At 45.7% G+C, this 25,069-nt stretch overlaps 1 protein-coding gene across 1 annotated transcript in view; it reads right to left on the reverse strand.

The window, feature by feature from the left end:
- Positions 1-25,069, reverse strand: part of FCHSD1 (FCH and double SH3 domains 1) — a 120,922-nt gene that overhangs the window by 57,394 nt on the left and 38,459 nt on the right. Inside the window, exon 4 of the mRNA XM_066590543.1 lies at positions 14,059-14,132. Coding sequence (XP_066446640.1) covers positions 14,059-14,132 — 74 coding nt within the window. The remainder of the gene's footprint in view (positions 1-14,058; positions 14,133-25,069) is intronic.

Here is a 25,069-nt window from a genome sequence, read left to right on the forward strand (position 1 = left end):
AGAGGAAAAAAAAACAAAAACACAGAACTATTGTAAAAAGCTATTATGTTTTAGAACAGTATAATCACCTAATAAAATATGGTGAGCTGGCTTTCCTTCGGGCTAGTGTGAGCGGGAATGGTGCCGGGCGTGCAGAACCATCTACAGGCATTGCACAAGGTACACAACTGTGCCATAGCAGTCCTGTGTACAGCGGCTCCTGCTGACAGCCAACCGGCGTGGGTGCCGCTCGGCGGATCCCCAGCTAATTCATATGGATGACCTATTCTAAAGGGCCCTACCATACCGGTCAGTGGTAGGCTAAACAAGCAGCAGCCATCAAGCTCAGCACTTGTTTCACTTGCATTCTACACGGGCCGATGTGGTATGGGGGCGATGAACCGTTCGTCCTCTAGTCATCAGTCATCCTCTATTCACTTGGATTTTTTGTTCTCGACAGCACATTCCCTGTTCACACAGGTGGGGTGTAAGGGGGTGGTACTGCCCAAGAACTATTTTATTGGTGGCATAGATGACCAAATAAGCCAACCAATGAGAGTTTGTTCGTTTGTCAGCTGCCCAAATGCACACGGGCCCAATGAGCGTTCTTATGAATGTTTGTTTCCGCTTTTTAACGTTCGGCTTCTTTCGCATGATCGCATATCGGCCAGCGTTTTCACGGCCGGACGATACGCGCCGTGATCTGATGTATTAGATTCCAATGCATCAGATCACATGGGCGTATTTGTGAGACATAAAAACGCCCAGCCAAGCCAATATAGCGTTGGGCGTTTTTACATTGGAGCCAAAACATAGTTCTGGAACTGTGTTTTGGCCGGAATACGTCCAGCCGCTGCACGGGCTCCTATAGGAGCCCATGGCAGCGGCCGTAGGTGGGAGGGAGTTTAGCAGCTTGGCTGCTAAACTCCCTCCCTCTGTTCTCCCCCCCCCCACCCGTGCAGGCTCACCTGTCTTCCTCCCCTCTAGGTGTGTGCAATGGGAGGGGGCGGGACATGGGCGGTGCTAAGTGCCGTTCCGCCCTGCCTCCTCCCACTGATACCTTGGACAAGGGCGGGACGGGGTGGAGCTACGTGACTGCCCTCTCCCCGCCCCTCACCAGGCCATATGAACGGGCACACAAACGTTTGACTTGTGCGCCCGTTTACCAAATCTTTCATTAAAAACTTAGCGTATATCGGCCGGCTATTAAAACGGGTGAAAGAAGCCTTAAGGAGAGGGTCAGCAATATAAAGATCCGGAATATGCTGGTAATCATTTAAATTGCACAAAAAAAAAAAAAAAAAAACAGAAGAGAACATGAAAGCAATTTTCTATACTAATATAGAAAATTTCAGCATTCAGTACTATGAGGGAAATTTACTAAGAGCGGCATCTCCAGCAGCATACCATGCACCCAATACATGCCTCTTCGTGTATCAGGAGCATCTCGGCACCAACAGAAATGTACGCAAGGTCCGACCTGGCACACATCGCTGGCATAATTTACGCCAGTTTCTGGTGTAAATTATACATAAATCTGTTGGTCCAGGGCAGCCACGGCCCCTCCAAAAGTCCTGCCCACTTTTCATGAAAGTGTCAAGGTCAGTGCAGATGGCAGAAAAGTTGTAAAAGGTTTGTGCAAGTGGACCTACGCCAAATTTTATGACTTTTCTACACCAGTATTCTGGTTTAAAGCAACCCTGTGGGCCTGGAGACACTAAGCTATCCTAACCACATCTCCAACTACCTGATGGTAGTCTAAGACACTACAAGCTGCTCTGAATGGCCAGCACTGGTCATGTGGGCAGCACTGGTTAATCAAAAGCAGGTGTAGTGTATTAGACTAATGATGCATGGTAGTCCGAGAAACTGGTGTAGCTATCTTTATTTTTCCAGGTCCTGGGGTCGCTTTAAAACCATAGTAAATTTCCTGTATGTCTTTTATAGGTCCAACATTCTGTGCTAATTTTAAAATACATATTTCTAGGGGTTGAAGACCCAATTTTCCAATACAAACCCCAAATCCCCTTCATAGAAGCAGTTCAAAGATAAAATCTGGCTTCTTGCAACCACCGGCTGGCAGTAGCTTATTGAAGACAGATTTTTATTGAGCTCAAATGTATAAACTGTATATAACAAGCTCCCTCTAGTGGTAGCTGCAGGACATTAGAATTGCATCATTTAAAGGGGGTTTTCTACACAAGCACTATTGAGGACCTATCCTCACACCAGCTGACTGAGAGCCCACTGTCAGCACAGCAGCAGTGTGTATGAAGTGGAAGCAGACTGCTCTGACCTGTGTGGTGGCCGGCATTTGTAACTACAGGCGTAGCGGTCATTGATTTTTATGAGAGCTGTGCCTGCAATTGCCAGCCACTACACAGTTTGGAGCAGCAGCTTCCAATTTATACCCATGTCTTGTAGCACTGGCAGCGGGTGCCCAATTAGCTTTTTGGCCGGAGTCCCGAGCAACGGACCCGAGCGGATGAACTATTGATGACCTATCCTGAGGATATGTGCAAGTAATGAATCCGAAAATCACATCAAAAAGGGCTCACCGTTCTGCAGTTTGACAATCCCACTGAGATGTGTTGAGGAGATCTGATGTGGAGACTTGGTAGACTGCTAGTCCATGCAGCTGACAAACAGGAAGAGGAGGTAACCAGCTTCAACACACCGATCTCCAGTCAATGATACTTGAACCCCTTTAGTGGCACGCCCGGAAAATCTCCAGGGCTTGCTGCACTGACCATGCAGTTAAACCCTGGAAGATTTCCGTGGACAGCTCTATTGCTGAAATGCTGGCCAGGACACAGTTATTGTGTTACTGTACATGTTTACCACTTCGAATTACCTCAGGAAAATCTCCGGGACTTGCTGCGCTGACATGGTAATAATAAACCTGCCACTGAAGGGGATAATAAAGTATCATTGATTGGAGATCGCCGTGTTGAAGCTGGTTACCTCCTATTTCTTTCCTGAGGATAGGTCATTAATAGAGATGAGCGAGTATACTCACTAAGGCACATTACTCGATCGAGTAGTGCCTTAGCTGAGTATCTTCCCGCTCGTCTCTAAAGATTCGAGGACCGCCGCGGCTGATAGGTGAGTTGCGGAGGGGAGCAGTGGAGAGCGGGGGAGGGAGAGATCTCCCCTCCACTCCTCCTCGCTCTGACCCGCTGTTCCCCGCCGGCCCCCGAATCTTTAGAGACGAGTGGGGAGATACTCGGCTAAGGCACTACTCGATCGAGTAATGTGCCTTAGTGAGTATGCTCGCTCATCTCTAGTCATTAACAGTATTTCCCTGGAAAAAAACTCCTTTAACTCATTTACATCAATCTATGCAAGTGATGGAGCTTTGTATCAGAAAAATGTATCCATGACCCCTAAAAGGATGTATCACATAGTGATTAAAAGCAGTTATTGTGGAAAAAAAACCCCAAACCATGTACCAAAACCACACATTTAAAAGAAACTTCAAAGTCACATCCTTGTTTACCAGGATTCAGAAACGCTCCTTTCTCCTTAGGGAGAGCAACTATATACTAAAAACTACGTGAGGAGACTCAAATGCCCACGCACGCTCCTCTGGGTAATATGCAAATAAGGGAGATGAATAAATCCACACAGTGCCACCTATTGAAAGGCAGCATTACACTGTATGTACATGGAGTCTGGCTTTGCTTTTAATTCCCAGTCATTGTAACAAGGCTTGTATAAAAAGTCTGACTTTGACTTGAAGGAATGCTGCCTTCCAATAGGTGGCGCTGTGGACGATTTATTCCATCCCCCTTATTTATATCCCTGTTTACCAACACAAACTACATCACGTCAGTGGGACATTAAAGGAGACTTAAATAAAAAATAAAATCACCTATCCACAGGTGATGGGAGATAAGTGTCTAATCCCAGCGGTAAGATCCCCTTGATCATGAAACGGGGCTTTCACATGTCTGTATAAATGGACTGGTGGTCATGTGTGGGCAATGCCACTCAATTCATTTACATGGGTCTCCTGGAGATGGCTAAGTACAAGCACCCGGCTGTGATCAAATAAAGACGAAACAGCAGCACGTATACATGACCACCAATCCATTCACATGGGGAAACTCGGGAGCCCTGATCCCGTGATTGGGCGGGGTCCCAGCAGTCGGATTCCTAACAATTAGAATCATCACCTATCCTGTGGATAGGGGATACATTGTTTTAGTATGAAAACCCCTTTATGCCATATTCACAGGATGCAAATTAATCCTACACGGAAAATCCGCAGTATTTACAGCAGTAGCAAAGTGAATGAGATTTTCAAAATGCCACAGGAAAAGAAAAAAAAAAAAAAAAAAAGAGCTGTATCACACTGGATCCCTGCATAAACTGACTTCTGGTGCAAACTTTAAAGAGACACTCCCCTGCATAAGAAAAGTCAGCGTATAAAACTGTTCAACTCAAAGACACAACGTCCACGTGTGGGTCCCCGCAGTGGAATCCCACCCTGCCCGCGGCAGAGGACCCTGTGTACCTGGGCGGGAAGTCGGCGGCGTCTGTACGGACCTCTGCACCTTTGGGTTATCTGTTCTGCGGATGGTCCGCACAACGTGCTGTCAGGACCTGCGCAGTGCAGATTTAAAAAAAAAATCTCCTGCTTTCTCGCGGGATGCACAGGCCGTCCGCAGTGTCAGCTGCAGACTTGCCGCGGATGAGACGGCTTCCATTGACTTTGGAAACCGCACAAAAATGCAGAATGCTTCAATTTGTTTTCTGGACCAAAAGGTTTGCAAAACGAATCCACAAGCTTAAAGCCATTTGCGGACGCCCAGGCATCCCTGTGGACGGCCTCATCTGAGGATTCCGCAAATCAAATCGGCCTGTGGGCACTGGGCCTAAAGAGGAGGGAGGCCTGGCCTTACTGAATTCTAAGCCGTACTTTCTTGCATCACAGATGCCACATTTCAAGGGATGGGAGACTAAAGAAATGCGGGATGCTAATTGTCAGATACTAAAATAGTATATGAACAACCTTCACTTCTTTGAAGCTTTACAGAGGGGTGAACTTAAACAAAAGGCCAGATTGTTTCCTACCCTCTCCCTTATGCACAAGGTCTGGTGGAGGATTATGGATATAGTGGGGATAAAATACAATACGCAGTATACAGCTATATGGAATAATAGGAGACTGATGGAGCTAGACAAACTGGAGGACTCCTGGAAGCGGGCATCACATGACTATGGCCGCCTGCAGACGAGCGGGTTGGATCCGGTGGCGAGAATTCTCGCCGCGAGACCCGACTCGAGCGCCTGCAGAGACGAGCGCGTACTCACCCGCGCCCGGCGGCCCTGGCTCTTTCATGTGCCGGCTGCCGGCACATGCGCAGGCCGGAGCCGGCGGCCGGGTTAGTGACGTTTCTGTGCGAGGCTCTGCGAGCCCCGCACAAAAATAGGACATGCCGCGGTTTGTTTGCAGTCCGAGATTTCGCGCGGCCATCTGCATAGGAGTGCGTATTGTAATGCACTCCTATGCAGGCTTTGAGCGGCGGAAATCCCGCTGCGGGATTTCTGCCCGTGTGCAGGCGGCCTATGACCGATAACCCTGGGTGCAGAGCTGGGAACCTTCGCCCAACCTACCACCCATGCAGCTTTACAGGTAAGACATGCCTATCACACTGGCTGATGTTGTCGGCACATCTTCCATATCTGCAGGGGAAATACCATTGATACACAATCACCTGCAGCGTCATCTCAACGCTCAACATCCAGTTCCGATAAACAAATGAGGAGACATCTATGGAAGACTCGCAATGGCAAGAGATCCTAAAAATGACACCCAAATTGTCACCAAGCGAGGCCCGTAGATTGGCGCAGCTATACATGTTGCATAGAGTATACGGCTTTATATACGCACGCCGGCTTTCTTCATAATATCGGAGTGAGACAATCCCCTTTGTGTTCATGTTAGACTCAATCAGCAGGGCTAATACAGATGTTATGGAGATGCCCAAAGCTGAAGAGATACTGGGTAGAAGTACGTTCTATAATGGAAGATGTGTATAAGGTTACTCTAGAATCTGATCATACCCCCTTGGTCTGTGTACTTGGGTATGTAGACGATTTACCAACAACTAGATATGAGAATATAGCAGTGGCAAGATTACTTTATGTTGCAAGGAAACTGATAGCCCAACATTGGCTATGAAGCAGCCCCCACAGTAGCAGATCAAGCGGTTACTGCCCTGGGATAGGGGGTATACATGAAATGTAACACGGAGCACCAATACAACAAGATCTGGAAGAAGGGGATGTTAACATTTGAACCGACACCTCTGAACCGAGTGGATATTAGTGATGGAAGCAATATAGACAAGCGGACATAAGAGAAAACGCAATTAGGAGTGGACACTGAGAACAAGGTAGGCCTCATATCCACAGCATGCGCAGATTCTGTGCAGGGAATCCCACATGGAAACCAGCCCTGCCCATGGACAGCGAGCCCTGCTTCCTGCATTGCCCAGCAGCGGCGACTGCACGTCTTGCACGGTACAGTGGGTTTTTTTTTTGGGTTTTTTTTTGGGGGGGGGGGGGGGGTGTCATCTCATGCTTTCTCACAGATCCACAGGACGTCCACAGTGTCAGCTCATTGGGTACCAAGCAAAAACAGGAAGTCCTGCCAACTTAGAGCAGATAAGTGAGAGAGCAGAGCAGCGTGGTCCTCTTGTGGATGGCACACATTATCCCTGGCGACACTGTTCGCTCTCCGACAGAGCCATGGAATCTACTACCGCACAGTCAGTAGATATTACTGCATAGTACTGGACCAGAAAGCGGTCACTGAAACAGCCTTAGGGCACAAAGTGTCACGGAGTGGCCCTGCTCCCGCTCAGGTGAGCTACATTCAACTTTCCACAAAGACTTGACGAATTTCTTGTCCCAAGACAGAAGCCAGCCTGCTGTGAAGGACTTACCGAAGACTGATCTCTGGCCAAAGACTTTGCTGGTCATTTTGCTACACTTGTACCAGTTGAGCCCAAGAACGCTTTAAACTACCTGTTGAACTTTGCTAAAGAGAAAGTACCTCTGACCTCTGGTGATTTGTTATACACTACAATAAAGCTCTTCCAGCAAAGACATGTGAATCCACTTGCCTTTGGTTCTGCCATGACCTGTGAGCAGTATGGAGCCGGAGCCCGGGGTGCAACCTCACCTTTGGGCAAGACAGATTCAGGGAGGACACTGGTTTCCTTGCCTAAATCCTGCTCCAAAAAGGTAGGTCCGTGTTCTGTGTACTCTGCAGGCCCTTCCACCAGCCCAGTCCATCCTGTGCCCACTGTTACAGCATCAAGACTGTGCTTAATAAGCATCAGACAGGAAGCTGCACTGCATGGAAGCGAGTGCAATATACATAGGAGATATCCAGAGTGTGACAGGTGTGGGGTGCGGGGATGGAAAAGTTTATTTTCAGTGCTTCTGTAAATCAGTAGCATGTCCATTTACCCTGCAGATGTTCAGTGCGGAATCACTCTTCACAAAGTATAAAATCTGCAGTGTTTCCATACCAGGATCCATTGTACATTTGTCACTGCAGAACTTACCCTGAAAGTGGGGGTCTTAGCAAAAAATTTTATAGCGCAGTTGATCACTACAGGGAAAATACAATTTTCAATGCAAGTCATTCAAGTCAAGGGCCATCTGTGTAATAACACATCGGGTCTGCCGGAGTGAGGGCGAATGTGAACAGCGGCTTATTGCTCTGGGGGTCTTCTAATTCATCGTAACGAGGCATGTACTTCATTACACATGGAGCGCAGTATCAGTTCTGTTCTTTTTAAGAAGTCTGTATCAGAAGCTGGTGTAATTACATTAACCCTTTCTAATCCAATGTCGGGCCTGCCCCGACATCATCATTTCCCTCCACAGCTCCGATGTCGGGACAGGCCCGACACTGCAGTGCAGGAGTGCTTCTGCACCCGATCGTCAGACACATCGGGTGCAGATGCACTCCTGCCCTGGTCCTCATTGAGGACCCCCGAGGAGAAGGCAGAAAGGGTTTTTAACCCTTTCTGCCTTCTCCTTTACACATTACATAGCTCTCAATTAGCGCTATGTAATGAAGAGAGATTCCGGCCGGCGATCATGTGACCGCCGGTGTTACCCGACCCCCAGCGGTCACATGAACGCCGAGCCGGGAGCCTGCACCGTGGGGGGGGGGGGGGACACGGACGGACCTGTTACCTGTCCGACGTCTTCCGCATTCTTCCTTCTGCCTCCCGGCCCAGCGATCATGTGACCGCTGGGTGCCACCTGACCCCAGCGGTCACATGATCGCTGAGCCGGGAGGGAGAATGCGGAAGACGCTGGACAGGTAAACAGGTCCCCCCACGGTGCAGTGAGCACCTGCACCCTCCTGAACTCTGTCAGTTCAGGAGGGTGCAGGGAAAATTTATTTTTTCTCATCCATTCTCCCGAGCTTCAATTTATTTGGAGCTGGGGAGAATGGATGAGAAAAAATAATTGGATTGGAAAAGGTTAATAAATCCCTCATCGTATACTGTAATCGGCACAGAAGCTGGGAATCATAAATCACAATTAATATCTCTGGCAAAATGTTAATTGAAGCTAGTAACTTGGTCTTATTTCACTTTCTCATTACAAAACATGTGAGATTTTCTCCACAGCTCTCACTGGCGTCACGACTGATTATCATTAAAGTATCTGTTTGCCAGAATAATCTCTCGGCCAAAGTACAAAGCATCTGTGTACCACAAGACTGTAGAGCCACTCGCTGCCAAATATTGTTTGGAAGCTTAAAAAAAAAAAAAAAAAAAAAAAAAGGGAACGCTGAGAGACCGATACAAATAGTAAAAAGTGTAAGCGGCATAAAATTCAGATGTTACAGTTAAAAGGCTATTCTGGAAGGAGGGGGGGGGGGGGGGCGAGGGCAGAGCTCCTTCATCTCACTCCATTGAAGCCGTGCTCAGAGCAGACCAGCCAGATCACACCATCAATAACTAACACACTGGCTTTATACTCACTTCCCTGGTATATCCTTGTAGCTTATGCATCCATTTCTATGCTGTACAACTATCCGTCCAGGATAAACTAAATAAGAGGTTTAGCACTGGGTGATGCCAACTTCATGCTCTTTCAACTCTGTTTTTGGATGGAGCACAGCCAACATAATCCGAGTATGCTCTGCGGGGTGTGCTCCAGTAACGATGAACAGCTAGAGAACACGCTCAAGAGATGCTCCTGACATTGATGAAGAGACAGAGCATGTGTTCTACACTCTCAACATGCTCAAAATGTAAAAATTAATATTCCTTAAAAAAAGGAGTTATCCGGAGACATACTGTATATACTCGAGTATAAGCCTAGTTTTTAAGCACATTTTTTTGTGCTGAAAAAGCCCCCCTCGGCTTATACTCGAGTCAGGGAAGGCTTTAAAAAAAAACAAAAAAAAACAAACCCTCCATACTCCCCTCCCAGCCGGCGTCTGTCTCCAGCGGCGGTGCGGCAGGCTGCTTGAATTCTCTCTGCTGTCATCCCCCACCGTCCTCTTTGCTCGGCTCTGTCATCCCCCGCCGTCAGCGCTGTGTAAGTAAGAGCTGTGATTGGATTGAGCGTCAGCCAATCACAGCCGGTACTCGATAATTCACAGCCAATGAAACTGCTTTAGAATTCTCCCTGCTGTCATCTCCCTGCTCGGCTTTCAATTCCCCTGCCGTCAGTGCTGTGTAAGTAAGCGCTGTGATTGGATCGAGCGCCAGTTGTGATTGGTTGGCGCTCAATCCAATCACAGCGCTTACTTACACAGCAGTGACATAGCCAAGCAGAGAGGATGGCAGGGGATGACAGCGAGGAGAATTCAAGCAGCTTGTCGCACAGACACAAACGCCAGCTGGGAGGCAAGTATGGAGTTTTTTTTTAACCTAGTATATATTCTAGTAGAGCTCGGCTTATACTCGAGTCAATAAATTTTCCCATTTTTTTGTGGTGAAACTTATTGTCTCGGCTTATACTCGGGTCGGCTAATACCAGAATATATACGGTAATTCTGTTCAAAAACCTCTTCAGTCTGTGGCAGTGAACTAACAAAGCTCATAAGGCCCTTTTACATGGAAGGTTATTGTTAAAAAAACCAAAACAGTCAAACAAGCAAAAAGGATGATAAAGCCAATGATCGGATGATAAATCCTTTGCTGTTTGTTCATTTTATGCCTGTACATAATATTTGTAGAAACCTCACATTCCAGCGAGAAGACGGAGGATTATACAGCACTACAAAGGCAGTACTGAGGTCTTCCTGCAGAAGGTGGCTGTCTCCGATCACTTTTGCAAAAAGTTCCTTTTCCAGTATCAACCACCAACAAACTGGCAGTTGATTTTTTGGCGGGTGCAGTCTATATTCCTCCATCTTAGTTTTTTTTCTTCTTAAGACGATATGGGGGTTCTACAATGCATCAACTTGTGGTGAACAGGAGTGTCCCATTTACAGTATATACCGTACAAACGTTCTAATCACCTAGGGGATGCACAAAAACATTGTTTAGATCAAATCACAGCAAAACCGCTGCATTTTCCGGTAGTCACAAAAAGACAACCGGATTGCCATGCTCGAATATACCTTAAAGGGTCGTCTGTGACCCTGATTTAGTATTAATGTGAAGGAGTTATACAATTGACTGAAATTACTTATCCATAGGATAAAAGTCTGGTTGGTGGGGGTGGGGCTGGGGGTGTCTCACTGCGGAGACTACCACTGATCCCAATAACGGGGGTCCAATGTCTTCTAACTGCACCCCACACCCCCTCCCACAGTGAGGAGGAGATTGAATGGAACGTCAGTCATGCATGCATGATTCTTGAGATGCCCAAGCACTTGTACTCGGCTGTTTTCCTAGGCTCCATTGAAATGAACCACTGCATTCAATCTCCACATCAGGAGGTCTCAGCGGTGACACCACAACTGATCAGACATGTCACCTATTCTACATTATACAGCAGTACAATGTGGATAGCAAACTTGGTAGAAGCAGCAGTGTCTGTATCTCACTCCGCAGTTGTTCCTGCTCTCCACAGATATCTACGAGTAGTAGCTGTAACCTGATCTCTCAGTAAGCTGAAAATCATATCTGCTCTGCGAACATGGATTTTACCATTGAACTGAGTGAGTGATCAGTGCGGTAGATGGTCAGAGAAGGTGGAGAGTGTGATAAATAGAGGCTTAGCCAACATATTTATTACCTGTGATGCATGAGGTTTCATCCAATAAAAATCAACAGAAGTTACTCTTAAGGAAACACTAGATGTGTTTGAGCAAATCCACCGATACAGGATTGGACTAATCCACCAAAGCATCTTCTGGTACACTCAACCACGAAAGGGACAATTGTCCAGCAGTGGAAGGTGACCAATGAAGCAAGTGGGAATATTCTGTTTTTGGGGTACTTTTCATAAATAATCGGTTTGTCCTTACTGAGGATATGACCTCTGTGTGCCATTCCAGTAGATATACACATTCTGTTTGACTGGTAGGTTGATGCTTAATGACATTCTGTGATGGACACTGCGCTAATAAACTGATTACAGGGGTCTTACTGCTGTGTTTTCTACAGATCTGCGCTAGTTAAGTAACTTGTTACTGCAGCACCGATACACAGAGAATAAAGCAGAACACAGCTGCTGTTCTAAAAACTGGATGTCCATGCGCAAACATCCATACAACATGGCATCAAGTCTGCCAACATCTAACATAATACTACATCAAGTCTGCCAGAGTAGAAGCTGATCTTTGCAGCGGGAACTCACTCTGGCTCTCGGGAGTGTCAAAAGTTCAGGACCACTCTCTTCCATGTCCAAATGGTCTTTAGACCATATGGCATGTAGTCGTGTTATATACCAACTGCCTGTAAATAATAACCCAGGCTATGAATGTTGGGGTATAACTGCAGGGTATTCTTGTATCTTGTCACCACTGGAAGTGTGGGTGGTGACAAGATACATTCTGCTCGACAGCCGGCCACGTCCCCCTCTCAGGTCCTGGCAGTCAGTAACAGCGGCTTACCAAATGCTCAGGCTGCACAGTGCCTTCTTTTTTTCCTTTGATTGGGCCGCGGCGGCGGACGGTGATGGAGCGTCGGGGGCAGAGCGGCTTCCCTGACGGCCTCCCTGCACTGGCAAGCAGCGGCGGACACGGGGAGTGGGGCGGGGGGGAGACAGCGCCGGCAGCAGCACACCACTGGCTGACAGTGACTGAGTGAGGGAGAGGGACGGGGAGGCTGTGCAGAAGGCTGCAGGGGAGCGGAGGCACAGCATAAGCGGAGAAATTGGCGGCAGCACAGTGCTGGGTGACAGTGGGTGAGGGAGGGAGGGGGACGGGGAGGCAGTGCGGAAGGCGGCAGGGGAGCATGAGCGGGAGATCGGCGCCAGCACAGCGCTGGGTGAGACTGGGTGAGGGAGGGAGAATGATGGGGAGGCTGGAGTGGAAGGGGGACAGTGTGCCTGGCATGGAGGGTTAGGATGAGGGGCCATTTCTGTCTTGGGGTTCTATTAGCTGTAAATGCTTCCATGCTCATGAAGCCAGCTCTGACATGGAAGCATTAACAGGTACTAATGTAATCCCCAACACTGAAACAAACCCTTACCCTAAACCGCAATCCCACCATGAACTTCATTCCCACGCTGCTAGGACCTTTGAGGGGCTGGCTGCACACAGCCAATCAGCAGGCTGTGACATGCACTGGGCGGATACAGCCCATCACTAGGTCTCCACCCATTTTGCGGGTGGTGACAAGATACAATACTACCAAACTGCAGAACCCTCTTGTTTAGCACCAGATTTCAGTGACTCTTAAAATCCTCAAAAGTCAAGAAGCAAATGCACCAAGAAAAGCACAAGTCTCTTTAGACAATGGAACAACAGTGTGCATTAGCTTTATGACTTTTTAACTTTTTTTCAAAATATTAATTTTCCTGATGTTGCATTTCATGAACTTTTGCCTATATGTTAGTTTTCCAGTGTTATTTTCTTTTGGTCATGTAAAAACCTCCCACACCCAGTATCATTTCATTTTTCTCATATACGGCAAACAGCAACAAATAGGAGTTTATAAGTTGTAAAACATAATAAAGAAAATAAGCCTATCCACTAGGAAAGGGTTAATGCAAGCTTGAATACAAGAATTTCTGTCAGCAAAGTTACTAGGTCATGTGCAAAGATTAAATAAGGAGTCATTTACACTGACAGACGATCGCTCAAAAGTCACTCAAATGACAGTTTGAGTGACAGTTTTGAGCGATCATCTTTGCATACTTTATAGTAGCTACTATACAGCTATGCAGGCACAGCGGGACACCGCCGCTATCTCTTGCCGAACACTACAGCTGTTTTCTCTGCGCTTACAGCCCGTGCCCCGCTGTAAATTCACAGCAGGACACAGTCACAGAGAATCTTATCAAAGCAGCCGGCTCATAACAGCTGATCGCTCAATTCTAGCAAGCTAGAATTCAGCGATTAACGACTCGTGCACGAAAACTGCACAATATCAGTGCATTTAGACAGAACGAAAATCGCTCCTAAGATTCTTTTGAGCGATTCTCGTTGTTGTCTAAATCAGCCTTAAGTGCTTCGGTTTGTTATTTAAAATTGGTTTAAATATTATTAGCATGGTAAATTCACAATTCTCCTGTTTTCTTTTTATTTTACAATTTAACAAAATTAAAATAGTTTTTGAGCGTTATATGCAATTAGTCATCGTTTGCCACCACAGGCTTTCAAAATTGAAAAAAAGTCATACCCTTAGTGTGCATGTGAGACCAGACCTCCATGCTTCTCTATAGGACTGTGGGAGACAGCCGAGTGCATCACTTGGTTGCCTCCCTAGATAGTGAATGAAGCAGTAGTCAAACAAGCGCACAGCCACTCCCTTTCACTATGAAGACTCAAGGCGCGACACTCGTGATCCCTGGTCCCAGTTGTTGGACCCCAGCACTTATACACTGATCCCCTATTGTGTGTTGTTGGTGGGATATCCCATGTAAGGCACATTATTTAGCTTTCTGTGGCATCAGTCGCGTGAACCCGCTTACCTGCATTCACTGGTTTCATTTTTCCCACGCTGCCAGTCTCTCTTAAGGTATTGACTTGCCAGTCTCTGTAAAGCCTGTAGATCACAAGAACAGCAGGTCAGTAAATGTACTCTGCCTTGCAGCGGGGTTTACAGGAAGACATTGCTTTCTTAGCATGGCTCTGCTACATTTAGCACTTACACATAAGGTGCGCAGATTCCACCACCTGTCAGATCCGTAGCAACAGACACCCGGGATAGGAATGCCCTCACAAATATTGGTTGTAGCCAATGGCATGTGGCCATTAGCTGCCAGTAGTACGGTTCAGACAGGAATACGACTGACCCCTGACCATAATACATGTACTGTATATACCGGCGTATAAGACGACTTTTGAACCCCCAAAAATCTGCTCTGAAGTCGGGGGTCGTCTTATACGCCGGTAATACAAAAAAAAGAAAGTGTCAAAAAAAACCAAAAAACATTCCTTACCTCCCCCGGCGCTCTGCGGCGCTGCTGCAGGCTGTCGCTCCCTCCTGGTCCCCAGCAGAGCATTGCTTTCTGGATGCAGGGCTTGAAATCCCCGCCTCCAGAAAGCTAATACAGTGATTGGCTAACACACGCTGTCAGCCAATCACAGCCATTCAATGACATCATTGAATGACTGTGATTGGCTGAAGGCGCACGTGTGTTAGCCAATCACAGCCATTCAATGTCATTGAATGGCTGTGATTGGCTGACGGCCCTGCGACCAGAAAGCAATGCTCTGCCGGGGACCAGGAGGTAGCGACAGCCTGCAGCAGCGCCGCAGAACTCCGGGGAAGGCGAGTAATGATTTATTTTTTTTTGCTCCGCTGTATTCCCGGCGTATAAGGTGACAGTTGGCGGTTCGTCTTATACGCCCCGTCGCCTTATACGTCGGAATATACGGTAGATGCATTTTAGCAGCCAAGAACATGATAAAAGATGGAAGCCTCATCTACAGCAAGAGCCAGCTCAGTAGTAAGGAATCACTTTTTACATGATCCTACCAAAAGGATTTAGAAACAGGAGCAAGAATCCTGATGGCTTTGTGATGGACGGCTTGTGTGCAGCAGCATAACCCATATATCCAACTAGCTGATATACCCGGCTTCGCCCGAGTTAATTTGGTACTGGTGTTTATCTGGTTTTCACACGGAAAATCTTATAAAGTCGTGGTTACTTTAGAGATACAGAGGAAAAAATATGTTCACCATTTTGCATGGTTCTTTGCGTTACCCAGGAAACACCACGTGGAGGTGACCCTGCGACATTTCCTTTATATAAAATGGCATCAGGAAGTAAGAGAATTAGATTACGTAGGTAAAATTTGGACGCTAATTCTTTTGCGCTTAGAATTGAATAATCAAGTTGGGACCCAATAACTTTTCCTATTTATGACATAAACAATGCTCGTGCCAAATTTCAAATTTCTATGACATCGGGAAGTGAAAGAATAAGATTCTGTGCGTAAAATTTGGACGCTAATTCTTTTGTGCTTAAAATTGAATAATCGAGTTGGGACCCATTAACTTTTCCTATTTATGATCGTGCCAAATTTCAAGTTTCTATGGCATCGGGAAGTGAGAGAATTAGATTACGTACGTAAAATTTGGACGCTAATTCTTTTGCGCTTAGAATTGAATAATCGAGTTGGGACCCATTAACTTTTCCTATTTATGACAATCAATGCTCGTGCCAAATTTCAAATTTCTATGACATCGGGAAGTGAGAGAATTAGATTCCGTACATAATATTTGGACGCTAGTTCTTTTACGCTAGAATTGAATAATCGAGTTGGGACCTATTTACTTTTCCTATTTTGGATATAATCTGTGCTTGTGCCAAATTTCATGTTTCTACGACATCGGGAAGTTGGAGAATTAGTGGCGAGTCAGTCAGTCACTAGGTGAATCAGTCAGTGAGTCATTGAGGGCTTTTGTCATATATATATGACAACAACTTATTCAGTTGTTGCCATATGATGCTGGCATGACTTGGGTTCCACTTGCTTGCAGACTCGCAATGTGCTTCGCGTTAGTGGGAACGCAATCCCTGCGAACAATCCCTCCAGCTGTCATTTGTCCCTTTTGGTTGATATTTTGGGTCGTCCGGTTTTTGGGTTCAGGTGCGTAACTTACAGTTGATCTGGAAACCTGAGTTTTAATGGAACGTCACGAATAGGTAGCCCAATACCGGGACAACCAACAATGATACAACATGTAAATGCTGTAAGTTCCTTGGAATGAGGCACGTCAGAGGGTTTTCCAAGTAAAAACGGTTTTCTGCAGTATGTAATATATCGTGCGTGGGCGATACTTGCCCAGAGCTGACTGCTCTAATGTTTAGACAGACTATTCCCCCATGCCCCCACCCGTCACATGGCAAGATGGTTGGCAACGGCCATCAGTGGTATTATAGGCAAAGTCCCATTCAAGTTAATGGGTACAGTAGTGCCAAGTCACTGTAGTAGGAGCAGAGCTCATTGCTTCCTGCCTAAATCTGCTCCGTGCACAAGCGCATTGGCCTGGCGAAAAGCTGATCTTCTGGAGTCCTGGATGAAGGTGATCTACTAATCTATGACTTAGCCTAAGGATAAGCCATAAAAAGTTTATCAAGGCTCCTACCCACTTGCGCTTTTTTAACGCTGCGATACCGCTGCGTTTTTTTTAATGCAGTTGTCAATAGGAATTTCTAATGCTAAAAACGCATCGCACAAAAATCACAAAGCACCAACTTGCGATGCATTTTTTAATATTAGAAAGTCCCATTGACAATCACGTTAAAAAAAAACAACATAGCGATATCGCAGCGTTAAAAGAAAGCAAGTGGGTAGGAGCCCTTACTCAGCAACCCTTAAAAAGTAGGAAAACAAATTGCAAACTTGCAAATTTTTTCTACTCATGACCAGCATTATGGTACAGTTTGGTGGTTACGAAGTATTACAGTATATTGTACAAGAAATTAGACAATTTCAAGTTCAAGTCTCCTATGAACTAAAAAGATAAGTTTAAAAGGGGTTGTCATTTATAAGAGAAAAAAAGATTATACTCACCTATTCTTCCTCCCTTTCCCCCCAGTCTCCTTACCACATCTTCTCCTCGCATGAGCAGTCTCTGCAGTAGATCAGCACTTCCCTTGCTGGCCTGTGAGATGTGATGCAACGTACATTAGCTGGCAGGAAGAAGATTGCCAACCAATTTACGTAACCTCACAGGAAGGAGAAGAATCAGGCAGCTGGAGGTGAAGTGACCCCTCTGGACTTCAGGAGACAGGAGAAGATGGGAAGGTGAAGATCTGGTAAGTAGACTGACGGGGGAGGAATAGGCAAGTATGGAACTTTTCTTTTTTAATGTCAGAACCCCTTCAGGGCTAACACCCATGGACGGATTTATGTTGCGTTCCACATGGCGGAATAACGCAGCTTTAGGTTCTATTGAACCTAATTGCTCAGTCCTCACATGCGGGATTCTGCCGCAGATTTACGCTGTGGGAAAAAAATTGCGGCATGTTCTATTTTACCGCTTTTTTCTGTGGCAGAAGTTTTTTTTTCATTACATTACATAGAGTTATCCAAAAAGGAGCAGCAGATTTGGGGATTTAATTACAAACTACAAAAGACAGCAACACAGTCTGCACATCACTGAGAAGCTGGAGGTTCAAAGTTTTTCTTATGACATTTCTCGTACTACCGTAGTAAGTTCCATTTTCGTCACAAACAAATTTACAAGTGACACAGAAAATTTGTTGAACTTCATTGCATATGCAAATAGAAATTCTCAGAGGTTAGGCAGTTGAAGTCAAACTAAGTAGATTTAAGGCCCAATTCACAGACGTGACTTATATTAAAACTCAAATTTTTAATAGGATACGATTAAAATACGAAAAAAGGGCACAATACTAACAAACATACAGAAACAAAAAACCAGGTGAGGTAAACCACAAAAAATAGTAGTACTCGTAGCAACCTGGGTTATGACACTCGATGAGTATTTTCAAACACTCCACCAGGACGAGAATCAAGGAGACCCCAACAGAACAAGAGTGGAAATTATACGGGCTCGTTTAATTATGATAATACAAGAGCCCAATAGAGTCTTCTGGAATCTCTAAGCTCCACTCCGTCTCTGTAAAAAAGCGTGTTGGACAGGTATCTATTCGCATCGAGCATATATCGTTTGATGCGAATTAAGATTTATGGGTCCTATATGGACAAACTTTGGTGGGGTATAATAGTGTAATAACCCAACACCAATATTCATAGAATACCCGAAAGTCAACAATATGTAATAAAAAAGTGCTTAAAGTCAGTTAGAGCTCAACATGTTGTACTGGTAGTGTTTCTTTTCTCCAAATGTTTGAATACAAGACTCTAGATAACCAAGAGGAAATGTATGTACGATTGTACTTTCTTCCTCTCTATGCTAAAGATAGCTGAGAATTAGTGGTGCAGTGATGGTATCTGCTTTAACCAGTTGATGCATGAAATTTAGTACTTTAGACTCTACGCGTTTCACCACATAGTCTTTGTGGATCATCAGGAGATATAGTACTCAAGCTTTAGATAATGAGTTTGTGTATAATCACAAGATGATAAAATTGTGTCAAATACCGGAGTATCATGAAAGGCTTGCAACTGAAATAAGTGATAAACTCTCAGTTTCGCTTATAGAAAAAATAGGTCACTTAAAGTAGCTCAGTGACTTATTCGAAGAGTCTTAGGAGATGAATCCTAACTCTAAGTGCCGATAGCTCCTGCTCCTAACTGAAGCAAAATGAGCTATTTCTCAGTCTGAGGGACTATAACGTGATAGTCATGCCATTGAAGTTGTAAAGCGGCCTGGTACTAACAAGAATAAAGCACTAGGGGGGAGAGACAACAATGTGTGTCTATTAACCCCAATCTTAGTTGGATACCAAGAAAGAAAAAAAGGAAGACTAGTGCTTCTTGTTAGAAAATAAGATAAACCTAAAGACTGCCGCAAAGTCTTTGTCTCAAATCCCAATGGTAGATTTAGAGAAGCAAGTTGGTCCAGAACAACCTCAAGTAGTAGCTAATGCCCTCATGCAAAAGAAAAAAAGAGCCCCAGCAGGAGCATAGCGGAGAAAAAATATACAGAAGCTCTGTTTTGTTTAAACGTAAGATGTTAAGTGCACTGAGATCACAGATTGTTAATTGTGAATATATTCTAGTATCTTGCCCTTTTCTTATAGACTGATAGTATGCACTGATTCATGAAGAAAGATATAATTTGATACACGATAAGTGATAGGGGCTCAATTAGAGCATGTAAGTATGATGATACAGAAATAAAGAAATATTTGCACACGAGGGGACAACGTGGACCAGGATTACAGATATATGTCAGAAACGGTCAGCCTCAGAGAAAGCAGTTAAACAGAAGTTGTTCATTCAGACCAGCAGGTTGAACAGTATCACATCTATAGATCCACGCCGCTTCTTTTTGCAGAAGCAGTGAATCTATATCACCTCTTCTCCCGTCGGACTTGACAATTTCCATCCCCTGGAACTTCAAACAGTTAGCATCCCCTCCGTGTTGCTCCAGCACATGGGTGGAGACTGACGTTGCTTCATTTCTGCCAATGTTGCCTACGTGTGCCAGGATCCTACGGCGAAATTGCTGCCTCGTTTTCCCAATATATTGTTTCTGACAGACGCAGGTGATAATATAGACAACATTGGCAGAGAGACAGTTAACAAAATCTCGTATAGTGTATTCTGTCCCCGTTGTGCTTGACCTGAAGGTATCTCCTTTTTTGATAAACCTACAAGCCAAGCATTTAGCGCATGTGAAGGTACCGTTGGGGATGGAGCGTGAAAGCCAGTTACTTTGAGGTGTAGATGGTTTTAGAAAGCTTTTAACTACATGGTCCTTGATGTTGCGGCCCTGGTGATACGTCACTTTCGGATATGCTGGAATGCAGGTACTAATGTCTTTGTCATTTTGAAGGACATCCCAGTATGTATGCAAAATCTCTAGTATTTTTTCCCGTCCAGTATCGTATGGACGGATTTATGTTGCGTTCCACATGGCGGAATAACGCAGCTTTAGGTTCTATTGAACCTAATTGCTCAGTCCTCACATGCGGGATTCTGCCGCAGATTTACGCTGTGGGAAAAAAATTGCGGCATGTTCTATTTTACCGCGTTTTTCTGCGGCAGAAGTTTTTTTTCATTACATTACATCGAGTTATTCAAAAAGGAGCAGCAGATTTGGGGATTTAATTACAAACTACAAAAGACAGCAACACGGTCTGCACATCACTGAGAAGCTGGAGGTTCAAAGTTTCTCTTATGACATTTCTCGTACTACCGTAGTAAGTTCCATTTTCGTCACAAACAAATTTACAAGTGACACAGAAAATTTGTTGAACTTCATTGTATATGCAAATAGAAAAGCACTGGTCACCCAGGCACGCCTCATGAAAGGTGCGTCACTCAGAAATCTGCTTGTGACGAGGCGGCGGTTTTTGGAATAGGCACTGGAATTCACGTTGCACTTGAACAATGGGTTCACACTTAGCAAATTCAAGCACATAAACTGATTTCTGATGTGGCGTCGCCATTGTCTTATAAACTTTAGACAAGAAATAGTGCTGCAGTGTGCCCGAAAATGGAACTTCCTAATCTGTCAGAAAACAAAAACTTTGAACCTTCCTCCTTTCAGTGATGTGCGGATTGTGTTCCCGTCTTTTGTAGTTTGTAATGAAATCCCAAAATCGGCTCCTTTTTGAATACCTGTATAATAAATGAAATACATTACAAAACTTACTCCACAAAGCAGTCATACAGCTCTGCTGATGGATAAATAAAAATAAAAAAAAGTGAAAGCTCTTGGGCTGCGGGATGAAACAAACAAACAAACAAACAAACAAAAAAAACACAATGAAAAATGTCGGGTTTCTAAGGGGTTAAAAAAAAAACAAAAAAACACCACATCTAAAAAGGAGCCCTCCTGCTTTGCTAAGCACATCATGTGAGAAAATAAGACATGCCAGAAACTAACATTCATGGGGCTCTAGAAGTTAGGACAAGGACTGATACTAGGACTTTCACCCCTCACAGCACCTCATGCTAGTAACACTATTGAAGACACTGTTCAATGACTCAAGGGTTGGAAGGGGTACAGTTTCTTCTTGTGGAGACCACCAAGTAGATGTGAGGAGACTGAGGCCATACACTGCTCCTCTGGGAAATCCGGTATGCAAATTGGAGATAGTAAATTGTCTCTACAGTGCCAGCTATTGAAAGGCAGCTTTCCTACAAGTTCCTGTGACGTGGGTCGGAAGGAGTATATGTTCTAATTGTGGAAACCACTAATAAGTGTGAGGAGGCTTATAGACCATGCAATGCTCCTCTGGGAAATTTGGTATGCAAATTAGAGATGATGCAATGCCTCTAAAGCACAAGTTTCCTCAAGCCTTACTTGGCAGCCTCCACAAGGAGAATCTATACCCCTCCTGACCCCTATCACAGGCTTCTCACCGAGCCAGTAGCGATGGGAAGTCCAGCACTTTAAGGTGAGCCGGGTCAAGAGGAGGACTGAACAGCAGACACGTAGCCCTTGTACTCCCCCTTCTCTTTAGCATATACCCTACTACGAAAGGGAAGGGGAATGGAGGTGCTGCCTGTTTGCTTGCTATTCTGTCCTCCTATCCGCTCTACAGAGTCAGATTAGAAGTCAGAACAGCCTGAGTGATCACACAACCGCAATCTAGGACCAATCAAAAAAGCCATTTTAATATTCGGTTCTGGCTTTTGTTATTCACATAAAGGAGACAGGTTCTTCGTGAAGAACCCATCAAAACCAGCCAGCCAGAAACCTACTGCAAGCCAACAAGAGGCAAACCCCCAAAACAGCCTGTGTGTGCATGGTTTTCTGGAGAAGACTCTGGTTTTGGCTTACACTCCGAGTCACATTACAAGTCCTGTTAGAAGTCTCTCACACATCCCGTGCGCCTCCGCTATCACGTTTTCCAGCGCATGCGTGGTCAAGCGAAGTGTTCGCCTTTATGTTCACAGGAAAATTCAGGCCCGCATGGATTCGGATTCTCAATGCAGAATCCCACAGCGGGTCCCTCCTTTTCCGCAAATAGGAGGCCAATAAATTTGATTATACTTATCTGTCCGGACACTGCGGGTTTCCCGTCCGTCGCAGCCGGATCTTCTTTCTTCGGCCCGGTGGCATGCGCCGTGTACATTTTTAATATTTTTTTTAACTCCTGCTTTCTTGCGGGCCCGCTACACAGCACAGATATGGAACAAAATGGAACAGACTGCGGGTGGTTTCCTGCACGTGCGATCCGCCCGCCAGGGAAAAATGACAACCGCAGGTATTTAATTACCTGCGGGTGTCCAAAGATTCCCTATGGGCATAGATCACGCGTGCGGGACCACCTGCGTGGATTTCTAAATTCCATTTTGCCCGTGGGCATTGGGCCTTAATGCCTCAACTGCACCAGCGCAAGAACTTGAAAATAAGGCAGCGGAGACACACGGAATGTGTGCAAGATTTCAGCGCTCCGAGCAATGATGTATTTGCAAAAGGTAGTGGCAGAGGAGGCTGGCTGTCCCATGCGACGCCTTGACTCAGAGTGATGGTGGCGCCACCTCTGACTCGGGCATGCTGGATATAAAGTAGGATTCTGACTAGATGCTACTTGCGTTTTTTAAGGCACGAACATGTCTCTAAAGCTATCCAGGCGCTGTTTAACAATATGCTGGCAGCTGAGATACTAGTTTCCTGGTGACAGGCTCCCTTTGAAAGGAAGCTGCCTTCCAATAGGTGGCGTTGCAGAGGCATTGTACCATCTCCCACTGGCATGCCTTACGGAGTCGTGTACACCTTTTATCCAATGCTCTGGTGGCCCCCAGTGTCACACTAGGATTGTCCACCATGCTATATAACAAACTGTGCTTTGAAAAATTTGTTATTACGCTATGACATGAGCGGGAGTTTGCGTTTGGGGACAGAAATGGTAAAAATAACATTTTATCAGCACAAGAGGAAACATTATTAATATGACAGAGCTCTATAAGCGACAATTTAGCCGGACTGTCAGGATGTGATAAACAAACCGCAGCTATGTGATGAGAGATGCTCCTCGAGATAGCGTGATTTATCGGCTAGTAATGAAGAGTCTACTTTATATTTCCTCTGGAAGCGATCCATCCGTGGGAGCTGAGCCAACAAACAATTATTAGTCACTTTTATGGAGCTCCAAAGCAGTTTTATTGTGTCTTTTAGATGGATCTGCCGATGTTCTAGAGAATATTCATGTGCCTGGTAAGCAGTCTGCTAATGTCACCGATGCTCAGTACTCCTCCCGTGGTTTGCGGCGGCCCGTCTGTGTGCTGACTGATAAGTGAACCGGACTCCGGTGTGACAGCCCCTGCACGGCTCCCTTCTGTCTCATTCCCCAATGGTCGGCGTCTCTCATCGGTGCCGCTGGCAGCAGGGATTTCTATGGTTTTCCTCTACTATCTTCAGAATGCTAGATCAAAGAAATCCATTCGTTACGGTCCTTTTAGACGAGCCGATTTTAACTCCCGAAAGACCTTTTGCATGTGCTGATAGCAGCATTTAAACGAGTGCAGATCAACGAGATCAGCGCTTACTTAACTGGCCTCTATACAGGCCGATCATCATCTATTGTGCGACTGTTCATCCCATGTAGAAAGTCATCACTGCCGGTAGCTCATCCCGCATTCACACAGTCAGATCTGCAGATGACAACTTTTCGGCTGCCGAAAAGATGCAATCAGCAATGAACGAGAGAGTTAGCTCATTAGTTAGCTGACTGGGTGCAGCTTTACACGGGCTGACAGTCGGGTAAATTAGCGTTTAAACAAACATTCATCTTGTGCGATACGTGGTAATTCGCAGACCGAATACATCGCCTTATGCTATTTCGCTCACATTTGCGTGTATGCATTGCATAATACGCCAGCGGGAAAAAAAAGGCAGCATGTCCTACTTTGCTGCGTATTACACACAAGATAGCCAATTGTTCTATATAGGAATGTAATCAACGCTGCCCATAGGCAATTACATTGCGTATGGGTGGCGCATACACAAAAATCCCTAGAAAGCCTGCACATGACAGCATGTGTGCGATACACCGCCATGCGCAGTACAATATCGCTGCCACAGTGGTATAGCCCTGCGTGGCTCACGCAGGGTTTTACATGTATGGTGGTGTGAGCCCGGCCTTAATGGGGTTGTACCAAAATCAACTTTTAGCACTTAGCAAATATCCGTAGCTCCGCCCCGTCACGTGTGCCGATTCCAGGATCCTGATTGGCTGGAATGGGCACACGTGACGGGGCGGAGCTACGCGGTGACGCGTAGAAGGGGGCGGAGCCAGAACGCCGCTGCTGCCGGACAGACCCGAAGGAAGAAGACCCTTCTGCGCAAGCGCGTCTAATCGGGCGATTAGACGCTGAAGTTAGACGAAGCCATGGAGACGGAAACGCCAGCGCAGGGAATGTAAGTGAATATCTTCTGTATGGCTCATATTTAATGCACGATGTATATTACAAAGTGCATTAATATGGCCATACAGAAGTGCTTAACCCCACTTGCTTTCGCGAGACAACCCCTTTAACACAGGACAACTGCTTATGCATCTGACAGCCAGCCCACCGACGATCACTCCTGTAATGATAGTCACTCAGAGAATGGAGGCTGAGCGTGCAGAAGATCTCTTCCGGCCGCCCGCCTTCATTTATAAATGACCGTCTGCTTGCATAATGAGCTAAAAATCAAGCGACTCCAACAAGTGCGCAATTTCTCGCTCAGTGGCACATTGGTGGCTGTGTGTACACAAGACAACTATTGTCCGAATTTGCCTTTTCCAGCGATTATTCAGGCAATAGTCACACCATGTAAAGGTACCTTAACCGTTCAAGCGGCTGTGTGTATACATGAGGAATAGCACCATTTTGGCCAGTTTTTCCCTCCGTAGGCTCTACGTTGCAGTTGTCCCT

This window comes from Eleutherodactylus coqui, chromosome 2 (genome assembly GCF_035609145.1).
Source record: "Eleutherodactylus coqui strain aEleCoq1 chromosome 2, aEleCoq1.hap1, whole genome shotgun sequence".
In the NCBI taxonomy this organism is placed as follows: domain Eukaryota; kingdom Metazoa; phylum Chordata; class Amphibia; order Anura; family Eleutherodactylidae; genus Eleutherodactylus; species Eleutherodactylus coqui.